Raw genomic sequence first — 11,007 nt, forward strand, 5'->3', positions numbered from 1 at the left:
TTCTTTCTGGACAGCTTGCCGAGGCGCCCACGTGCCGGGCTCAGGGCCCGTCCTCCGTCTCGCAGCCGGCGGCGCTGCAGCTCTCGGCCAGCATCCTCCGTAAGTACCCGCGTCCCTCTGTCCCCTCTCCCGCCCCCTTCCCTGTGGTTACAGTGGCCCCGTCGGATAACCCCAGTGACCCTCCGGATGTCCCCTCGCTTTGCAGTCTTCGGGCCTGAGTTGCTGTTCCTGGCTCCTCAGCTGGTTAACTTCTGATAGGCTTCGACTCAGCCCGCACCTCCTCCTCCGGGAAGCACACCCTGACTGCCACTGCAGCCCGGCCAATCGCCCCTGGCTAGTCAGCCCGCCAGGCTCTGGAACACCGTGTCGGAACCATTTGGACGGTCTTCCTGCAGAGGCCAGGGCCCGGAGCCTGGCGTGCGGTACAGCGTGGCAGACACCTGCACACAGAACGGCCGGGGCCACGTCCTGGACACCCTTCCCATGCCCACCTCACTCGCCCCCTTCCTCCCAGCTGGCCTTGTGCAGGAGCGGTGACGACACCTTCCAGAGACAGGTGTGCGATGTGTCTGGTGGCCTCCTTGGAGGTTCTGCAGAGAGGGGCTGCCGCAGGCAGGACGAGGCCACCTGCGTGTGGCCTTTGGTGAATGGCAGTGAGCCTGGGCTGGGTTCATCTGCACTGTCCAGCTCGGGAAGTGCCCCTGACAAGTGGCTTCACTGTGAACAAGCGATGACGGTCACTCCTTTGGGAGAACGTCTCCCTGCTGTGCTGACATCGAGAGACGACACACCCCACCATCTGCCCTGGCTCTGCTGCCACCCTGGGGACACCGTCCCCAGCCTCGCAGGGGTGGCAGACACGGTGTGCCCTTAAGGAGCCTGGCAGGCCTACCATCTAGCACTTGGAACCAAAACAGCTGCGCCCATTAGTCCACTGGCGGGTGTCCTGGGGGCTCCTCACGGGCAGGGCGTAAGGGAGAAGCTCGAAGGTGAATGACCAAGCAAGGCGGAGCCGGCCAGCGGCATGGGGCCGGACTCGGGGCAGGCGGACGCGGCTGGTTCTGCTTTCCCGCCTGCTTCCGGCCCTGCCTTTTCTGAGGCTCAGGTTCCTTAACTGCAAATGAGCTGAGGGACCCCCTCCCACCAGCTCTGGTGGGGACGAGAACAGAGGAGGTGACCGAGAAAGGCTTGGTCCAGGCCGAGCCACTGATTGATGTTGGTGGCACCCCCAAAACAGAAGGAAGCTGGGGATGGGCGTTGTCATCGGTGGAGAGAGCCCGCCTGCGAGCCAGGAGCCCCTGTTGTCACGTGACGAGAGCCAGCCAGAGGCTCCCACGTAGGACAGATGAGGTCAGGATCCCAGGGAGGGCACAGGGAGGGGAGGCTCCCAGCGGAGCAGGACCCCCAGCGGGGTGGCCTCAGGCTCCCTAATGGGAGGGGGGAGAGGAAGCGGGGAGGGGCTGAGGGGCGAGGGAGATACAGACATCAGATACCGAGGGGAGGGGCCAGGAGGCCAGGGGAGGGGCAGAAAATGGGGGGCCGGCGATGGAGCGGGGCTCACAGCCCTTTTCCTCTGGCCGAACCCGGTCTCGGCCTGGTCTCGTGCAGGCCAAGTGAGCCAGTGGTGGCTTTGTAGGGGACGCTTATGGTCTAGGCCATGACGGGAACCACTAACACCGAACCCCAACTCAGCCAAAGGTGTCTCCCCCAAATAACCTCATTCTTCGCACTCACAGGTCTGTATAAAAAACTTGTGCTTCACTATCGTATTTTGAAATTTGTCACAAAAAGCACGTGTTCTCTCCTCTGAAAGTGTCTACGTAGCGTCCCGCAAAGCCAAAATGCTTGGCCCTTTACAGAAATGCTTGCAGGGCTGAGGGAAGGGGGCAGAGGGCGGGGCAAGCGCAGGGGTGGGGCCTGGTCCCGGCAGCCTGGGGGGTCCCCGGTGCCCCCTGCCCCGCACGCCCACCTCCAGGATGTCGATGACCACGTCCTCCTCGGCCTGACGGGAGCTGCGGACACCTTCCAGCACCAGTGAGTAGCGCTCGCCCCGCGGGCCGGACTGGTACAGGTTGTAGGTGTCCGTCTGGTGCCACTCCTGCACGGCCACGAGCACCTGGCTCTCGTCTGTGCTGATGATCTGCAGATCCTGGGGGGCGGGGCGGGGACAGCGCGGGGTCAGAGGCGGGCTGGGGGGCGGCGGCCGGCCTCGGTCCCTGGGGGGCGACAGGCTCTCCAGGAGTCGGGCAGACCTAGACGTCCACCCTGGCTCTGCCCTCTCGGCTCTGCGGCCATGGACAATCCCTTTACCTCTCTGCACCATTTTCCCACCTCCAGAAATGGGGCAACGGTGTGCCCCTCCACAGGGGGTTGCAGAGGGGACCGCCTGGGCACAGGGTGTGACACAGTGAGGCCCCCTCCTCCCGGCCTCACGTCAGGCTCTGCCCATCTGTCCCTGTGTGAGGAGGAGGGCTTCCTCCTCCGTGCACCCCCAGACTCAGAATGCACCCCTGATGCGTTCTGAGGCGGGGGTGTGTCTCCTCCCTGAACCCTGTCCGCATTCCTTCTGAGGGTCCAGCAAGCCATCTGCTGCTCATCCACTGGGCACGTACCCCTGAGACGCCTACTGTGTGCCAGGCACTGTTCTAGGCGCTCGGGCCCAGCAGGGAGCCGTGCACGGCCTCTGTCCTTTGGAGCACCCACTGGGTCACGTCCAGGGATGCCATCGCCACCTGCCGTGCAAGCTGCCTATCCCCAGCTCCTCCGTGCCTGCCCACGCTGGGAGCTGGGTCACAGCTGTGGCTGTTCCCACTCTCCACACCCAGCAAGGCCCCAGGGCAGTCCCCAGCAGACAGCGGCAGCCCAGGGCACCGTGGGAGCAGAGGACAGGCCCCTGGCCCAGCAGGGGGGTGGAGGGCCGCCTGAGGAGGTGGCAGCCAGGGCCGAGGCTCCCAGCCGCGAGTCCCCGCTCCGAGCAGGAGGCTGGCTGCTGTGAGTGGACTCGGCCGTCATCTGGGGGTTCAGCTCCAGATTTGTGATTCAGAATCAAAACAAGACCCGGGCACGTCAACGAGAAATGGAAACACGGGCCAACCGCGGTCTCGTTTTCCTGCTCTGCCCCAGCCAGCTCCAGAGGCCGCGTGGGCCGTGGAAAGACCTCTGAATGCGCCCGCTTCAAGGCCGTCACGAGCCTTTATCCTCCAGCGCCTATCCCTTTGCCTTCTACCGCTCCGAAACTTTGATCGCCTTTCTGGTGACAGAGCGGCCAAGACACGGGAGCCGAAGACGGAGGGCGGAGGTGGGCGGTGCTGGTCAGCACCTGCAGGGCCGCCCCCGCGCCCCGCTACCACCCCACGGCTGGGGCGGCTTTGGGATGCACGCCCCGTGATGTTTTCTCACCCGACGTTAGGGCATTAGAGAAAGGAGTTTTCTCTCTCTGCCTGTGCAGAGCGCAGGCTGGTGGCCGCCCCTTCCCCTCCTGCCTGGCCCGGCCCCTGGGCTGTGAGCCCAAAAGAAGGGGCCTTGCGGAAAAAGGGTGCTCCGGTGTGAAGCACCTGCTATGTACCTTGGCCAGGAGGACCCTCCCTAGCGGCCAAACTGCAATGTGTCCATGTTGCTGCCTCAGTGGGGAAGGGCGCTCCATGGGCCGGTGCCATGGTGGTCCTGAGCTCAGGGTGTGCCCGGCCCCGAGGGCACAGTAAGCATTCAACAGTTACTGCTACTGAACTAATTCAGACTATGTCCTCCACACGCACAGGGGTAAATGTTCACACGACCTGCGTAAGTGTTTACTGTAATCTGGGAGACAGAATGTATAAAGCATCTAAAAGTTGCCGATGATGCCACCCCCGAGGGACCTGATGATATCATTTTAAAATGTTTACTTTGGGCTTTTCCCAAGTATGATTCATACGTTTCTCTCACGTCTGGGTTGTAGCTTGCTTTTTCACGTTATATGGGGAGCATTTTCCTTGTCATTAAAATTATTTGTAAACACCACCGTTAATGACCGCGTGACATTCCACTTTGTGGATGTAGCCTACCGGGCAGCCTTTAGCGCCTCCCACGTTACGTGCAGAACAGCCATGAACTTTCCTGCAGGTCGTTACCTGTCTGGTTATTTCCTTGACTCAAATTCCAAGAAAGTGAATAGCCGCGTGGGAGAGCAGGAACATCCCAAAGCTCTTGTTACGTGTTGCTAAATTACTGCCCGGAGAGCTCATGTTAATTCTTTCCGGCTGGCAGGGGTAGCGGGTGCTCATTCCATTGCATGCATGCCAGCATCGAGAATGGCCTTTTAAAACTCTTTGCTGATTAGAAAGTGATAACAGGTAATGTTTGCTTTAATTTGCCTCTGTTACTCTTTTTTTTTTTTTTAAGAAGACATTTGTCGACTCCGTTTTATTGACTCCATTTTTAAACGATGACCGTGAAACACGATCCCATACCTGTGTGTGTCTGTGTGCACATATTCGTGTGGTCTGGAGCGCTAAGAGGAAGGACCGCCAAGGATGCCGACATGTAGAACTAGGTTTGATTTTCAGTAACAGGAGCTGGACGGAGGGGGCGGGACGAACTTAAACAAGAAGGAAGTATGTAAAAGAAGTCCAGATGTAGCGAGTCCAGCACGGAAGCGCTACGAAGCCACCAGCAACAGGGCGCCTTCAGAGTCATCATTCCACTGTCCCACGTGATCCAGAATGACTGCGAGAGCCCCGGCCATCATTCTGATATGCGAGGCAGCAGGAAGGAGGCAAGAAAGAGAGAGAGAAAGGCTCTGAGAAATCTTCCAAGACAATTCCACTCACATCTTGGATTTTAGAAATACGATTGCATGCGGCTGCCTGCAAGGGAAGCTGGGAAATGTAGTCTTTTAGCTGGCAAGCAATGTACGATCTAAAATCTGGAGCCTGTTAAACCAAGATGCAAAGGCAGAACAAAGATGGAGAAGTCTATAAGAGTTTCTATGACAGTTGCCTTGAGGAATGAGGAAGTGAGATTTATCCTAGAAAGGAGAGGTGGAGAAGCGAGCAGGTAGAAATGGTACAAATATTTCCGTTATCATTCCTTTAGTTGTCGTGAATATATTTTAAAGAAGTAATTTTGGAAAGTTTAAAAAATGATTAATAAGCATGATACGGAAAATTTCCCCATCGATTTTTATGTCAAATTCAGAGAACAGCCTAATAAACCAACGCCGTCATCAGATTGTTTTGGCACTCCGAATATATCAGCTCACTGCCTTCCGGCCGCCAAGGCTCCTGATGAGAAATCTGCTGACGGTTGTATTAAAGGCCACTTACACGTGACGAGTTGCTTCTCTTGATATTTTCGAGATTCTCTCTTTGTCTTTCAACAGTTCGATTATACTACGTCTTAGTGTGGAGCTCCTTGTATTGATATGACTTGAAGTTCATCATCTTTTTGTAGATATTTATATTCGTGTCTTTCATCAGTTTGGGGAAGTTTCTGGCCACGCTTTCTTTAAATCATCTCTCTCTCTCTCTCTCTCTCTCCCCTCGGGGACTCCCATAATGCGTATGTGAGTCTGCTCGGTGGTGTCCGCCTCAGATCGTCTTCACTCTTCTTTCATCTTCTTTCTGTCCCTGGACTCGGTCATTTCAATCGCGCTCTCTTTACGTCTCTGATTCTTTCTTCCGTTTGCTCAGCTCTGCTTTGGAATCTAATGAATGTTCCCGTTTCAATGAGGGGTTTTCGTTTTTGTTTTTCTAAGCTCCAGAATTCCTTTGGGAGCCCTTTCTTTGTTTTCTATTTTTTTTTTTTTTAATATTTCCATTTTGTCATTTGTTTTCTTGACTTTCTCTGTTTTCCTTCAGTTCTATGAACATCTTCGAGACGGTCGTATGAAAGTCTTTGTCTAGTAGGTCTGCCATCTACTCTTTCTCAGGGACAATTTCCAATGGTTTGTTTTTTCCCTTCAAATGAATCATACTTTCTTTGTACGACTTTTGACTTCGTTGTTGTTGAAAACTGGACATTTGAATACAATAATGAAGTCACTGTGAAAATCAGATTCTTCCCTCTTCCCAAGGGTTTTCTGTTTTGTGTTTTTGTTTCTGGTTTTGATTATTGCAGGCTGTGTCTGCACCAGGCATCAGCCTGAGGTTTCAACTCGAGTTCTTCTTAGGTCTCTTCTGAGCCTGCGTGTGTCCCTGGGCAGGCATGGTGACTCTCTAAATCCTTCCATATATGTGGTAACTTCTCAATGTCCTAGTCTTTGACTATCTGGCTCCCAAAGAAAGAAAAGAAGGAAATCAGATGGAGTGGGGGGTGGGGACAGGGTTTGGCCTTGTAAATCCCTTAAAAGCTGCCTCAGCCAGTGGTAGTTGTGACGACGACTACCAGGCAGGACATCGGCACCCTTCGCAGTCAACAGCGGCAATCAAGCATCAGAGCACAGATTGCCAGCACTTGGAGGACGAGGTCCTCGTGTCCCCTCTGGCTCCCGCAAGCTGCACACACAATGTTCCGGGTGTCTGTGCATAGCTACCTGCCATGGGGCTGGGGTGGGGGACGGGCGGCCGCTACCATGGTAAAAAAAGAGCTAAAACTGTGGAAATCAATGTGATTTACCATCCAAACATCCCCCCGAGAGCTACAAGCCTCTGAATAGACTCCAGGGTTCCAGACCGGAGCAGACGGCCTCGCCCCTGCAAGGCGAGAAGGTGAACTCCCCCCGCGTTCTACGCACCATCTTCCCTGACGTCACTGCCCCCTTCGTTCCTATGCTCTATGAATTTAATTTTACTGCATATAAATTTACTACAAATAAAGAAATATTTAAAGGACATTTGCATTCACTTTATACTTATCATTTTTTAAAATATATATAATGGCTAGATATTTGAATTTTTCTCCTCTTTTGTCTATTTTTAGCCTTTATCTATTTTTTTTTCTGTTAGGAAACATGAATTAAAAAAAAAATCATTGTAAGTAAACAAGCAAAGGATACTGATAAATATAATCAAAACTGTTCACTTTTTATAGTTTTGGCAGCTAGGTGAATGAAGGCAGCAGAGTGGTACCACTTATACCTTTTAAAGTAGATAGAAAATAGCAAGAAATGGCACAACAAAATCTGGCAAAGCTGTGTCGAGACTGGTCTCTTCTCGTTTGCCAGTGGCAAGGTGGGAGGGACCCTTTTAGAAAGGAACCAAGCTATACAAATGTTTAGGTCCTTTGTTCAGATGTTCTTCTCGAATTTTAACTTCAGAAAATGAAAAAAGAAACACCTGCAGGAACAATTATATTCATAGTCGCACTGTTTATAATTACGAAAAATTGAAACAGCCCGAATGTCTCAATGGCAGGAGTCTGGCTGAGCTAAACAGTGCCGCTCCTCCAGTGAAATTCTGCCGCCATTTACAGTGGATATCATGTGTCATTCTGTAGAAAGTCGCTTTGGCATGTGGCCAAGGACTGCCAGGAGGGAAAACCAAACCGTGGAGAGGGCAGGAGGCTGTGGCGAGTTCCCCTCCGCTCCGATTCCCACTGTTTTCACGATATTACTCAGGCAATTGAGGAAAAGAAAAAAGATGGGGGTGGGTGGTTTAGGGGAAGGAAACAGGCAAGAGTTATAAATTCACCAAAAAACAAAAAAACCCGATTAGGAAACTCAATTAGCGAGTTCTACGAGGCGCTGGGGGCATGCACTGGGGTGCTGAACTTGGGGAGGGGGGAGGAGGCCTGGGCCCTGGCTGGGCAAAGTTCTCCGCAGGTCGAGATGAGGCCTCGAGGCCCCGCAGGGCTCAGGGGCGGGGTGGCCTGGTTCGCCTGTCGTCCTCGACTCCTGTCACTGGGTCCTGGGGACAGACTTCCAAGTGAGCGCATGTCATGCTATGCAAATGCCACGTGAACGCTCCGGATCAGAGCGTGCCCCTGGCCCTCCCTGGGGACCGAGTGACATGGAGGGCACGCAGATGTCTCATTTCTGTCACCCACTTATGCCGTGGAGGCTGTGCCTTCTATCACGGCCTCACATTCTTTTTGAACACCCGTATTTCCGCAGAAATGGGGAAAAAGGAAGCTGGTAGGTGATGCACACCGCCGAGGGCCTGCAGTGGGACACACACAGCGGTGCTCCCCGCAAATCCCACTGAGGACTCTGAGAAACGCACACTCCCATCTCAGGTGCAGAAGACGACACGGAGGGTCAGGAAGTAGCAGCTTTGGTTTCTAACTAGCTGCGTGACCTCGGATAGTTTACTCAGCCTCTCTGGAGGTCAACCGCCTCCCTCGTAAAATGGGAATAATGTATCAGTAGGGGGGCTGTGGAGTTTGGCCCTGAGGCAGGGCTGGGAACAGGGTCTGGGCTGCCCCTGTGTCCCCCGTTTTTGATGCCCAGGCAAGCGGAAGGAAGTAGCAATAACTGACTACCTACTATGTGCAGGCGCCATACTAGGCGGTTGGAATGCAGAGGTAAATAAAACAGAAACCGCCCCACTTCTTGAAACTCTAGCTGAAGGCAGAAGCCCGACACGGGGGCGTCTCTAGCCCCCTGGATGTTGGGGAGGAGAAAGCTGAGGTGCGAGCAGAAAACAGAGACCTAGACCACCCTGGAGGGTCACCAGTAAGTAACCTTCCTCCTGAAATGTCACATATGCAGGAGTTCTGGGTAGAGAGAGGCCAGGCAGAGGGAAGGGCGTGGCGGAGGCCCCAACACGGGACCAGCCGGTCGCACGCGCGGCTGGAGCTCGGGTTGCGGGAGGCGGTTAGAGCAAGCGCGCCCGCGCTCGGTCGCTTCCGCCCTGACCTGGGGACCGCCGAGCACCTGTGCACAAGTCCCGCTGGCCCACGAGTCAGTCCTGACCCAGGACACGGCCGCCCAGGCAGGCAGGCGGGATGAGGAGACCACGCACCTTGGGCAACGCGTATTTCGGCAGCTTCATCTGGACGAAGTCGTTGCGACGAAAGGAGACGTAGTACTTGGTCCGGTTGGCTGAGGTGGCCTGACAGGCGGGAAGAAACGTGCTTCTGAGGGGCTCGGTTTCCTGCCGAGCCCGCGCCTCGCGGATTAGAAACTGCACGTCGCACTCCGCTGGCGAAAATGCCCCTTTTCTCTGCCTGAGGTGGACGGCCTTCCATCCATCCCTCAAAGCCCTGCACCAGACGCCCCTCCTCGACCTCCTCCAGCTAGAACTAGCCTCTTACCCCCACTCTCTCAGCTCCGTGTGTCACTGCATCTGAGTTACGGAACGAGGTGGAATGAGCTATCTAAGATTTGAACTACCCAGCAGAGGGACAGGCTGTTTTGGAAGGAGTGAGCCCCTCGTCGGTGGAACTAATCAAGAAGCGGTATGACCAGTCAGTCGCTGGGGTTTTTGAGCGGTCAGACCACGTGCTTCCTGCGCACAGCCCCAGCAATGACCCGGTTCAGCCCCCGTCAGCTCCAGAGTCACCAGGACCAAATGGAGCAACATGGGTGTGGGCCTGGGGGCCCCGAGCTGTGAGGGGTTCTTGGAGGCGGAAGGCAGGGAGAGCAGGCAGCAGCCCGAGTCAAGGTCCCGGCTTCGTGGGCCTTTGGGGTATCCGCAGCCACGGCCACAGGGGCCAGGAGAACTGTGAATTAAGTTGAACTTGAAAGTCTAATAGCCATTTTATGGCCTTCTGCCTGAGCGACTCCATTTTCGCGAGTGTGGCTCACACTCCACGTCACCTAGTGCCAGGTCCCAGGAGCCCACGGGCGACGGTACCTTAAAGAAGATGTAATCGTCCTGCATAGTCAGGGAGCCGTGGTCGATGGGGCCCGCAAACGGGGCCGTCAGTGTCTTGGCGGAGCAATTGTGGATCTGGCAGGTGACATACCGGGAACCTGCAAGAGAGAAGGGCCGGCCACCGGGCCGTGAGGCGTGCGGTATCCCTGCTGTTCAGAGCCCAGCTGGGGGCCGGGCGCCTGGGACACCGCCCACCGGGCATTCCTTGCCTCTGCCGCATGCCGACGCTGCGGGGTGTGCGGGCGGGGCGGAGTTTTAGGGGGCTCGCCCGTGGTCCCAGCGGCTGCTGCGTGGGGCGGCTCTGTGCCAGCACTCTGCTGCCAAGAGCTCCTGAACCTTCAGGAAGCCACCGTGGCCCCATGTGAGGAGGCTGAGGCTGAGGGACGCGTTGGGAACCCGTCTACAGCATGGCACAAGGCCTGCTGACATCAGCAGCTTTGGGGTGTGTCCCGCCCACAGCCTGGGTGGCAGGCACCATTGGGAGCTGAGGGGCCGGGGACCCAGGCCCTGATCCAGCAGCAGGACGACCTCGGCTTCAGTCTTGCCACTGTAAACGGGTCTCGATCCCCGCTTGGGGAGTCGCCGGGGGTCTGGAGAGACGTGGCACAGCGCGGGCACCTGGTCAGGCACGGCCCTGTCCCTTCCCCTCTAAACGGCCTAGTCGCTCCCTGTGGCAACACCGAACTTCCTGTCACGGGCTTGCTGGCTGGACACGTGGTGGGACCAGCCTAGGCCAGACTCAAAGGTGGCAAGCCGCTCGCTCGCTCGGTCACCTGCTCGTCCACTTACTCATCCCCTGCTCATCCTGCCATGGCCAGAACTTCGGTGTGCCACCAGGCCTGGCGCCGACCAGACAGGCCACCCCCGTGGCGCGGCGGGACCAAAGCCCCGAGCTACCGCACCTGCCGGTCTGTGGTCACACACTCGCTGTGGCTGCTCTTGAGCCGCCAGGAAGACGTTCCCACCCACACGGCCAGGAGGGGAGGCGGAAGGACCGACAGCGATGGCTGCGGGGAAGAGCCTGGGGCTCGGCAACGGGAAGGGGACCCAGCAGCAGCCCTGTCTACTGCCCAGAGCTATGACGTCCTCACCCACGACGCCCGCGCCGGGCACCATGTGGCTGACCGCTGCCAGTCGCAGTGCAGGGAGGGGAGGGTGCTGCCCAGGCTCACGTGGCCGGCACGTGGCGGGCTGGGAGCTGGCACCAGCGCCTCTGCTCTGGCCAGGCCCCCGATCACCCTCCACGGAGCTCGGCCTAGCCCGGCTTACCTCC

At 56.5% G+C, this 11,007-nt stretch overlaps 1 protein-coding gene across 1 annotated transcript in view; it reads right to left on the minus strand.

The window, feature by feature from the left end:
• Nucleotides 1-11,007, minus strand: part of SORCS2 (sortilin related VPS10 domain containing receptor 2) — a 72,483-nt gene that overhangs the window by 40,186 nt on the left and 21,290 nt on the right. The window contains 3 exon segments of the mRNA XM_023525663.1: nt 1,964-2,149; nt 8,880-8,969; nt 9,714-9,832. Coding sequence (XP_023381431.1) covers nt 1,964-2,149; nt 8,880-8,969; nt 9,714-9,832 — 395 coding nt within the window.

The sequence above is a fragment of the Pteropus vampyrus genome, unplaced genomic scaffold, assembly GCF_000151845.1.
Source record: "Pteropus vampyrus isolate Shadow unplaced genomic scaffold, Pvam_2.0 Scaffold589, whole genome shotgun sequence".
NCBI lineage: Eukaryota > Metazoa > Chordata > Mammalia > Chiroptera > Pteropodidae > Pteropus > Pteropus vampyrus.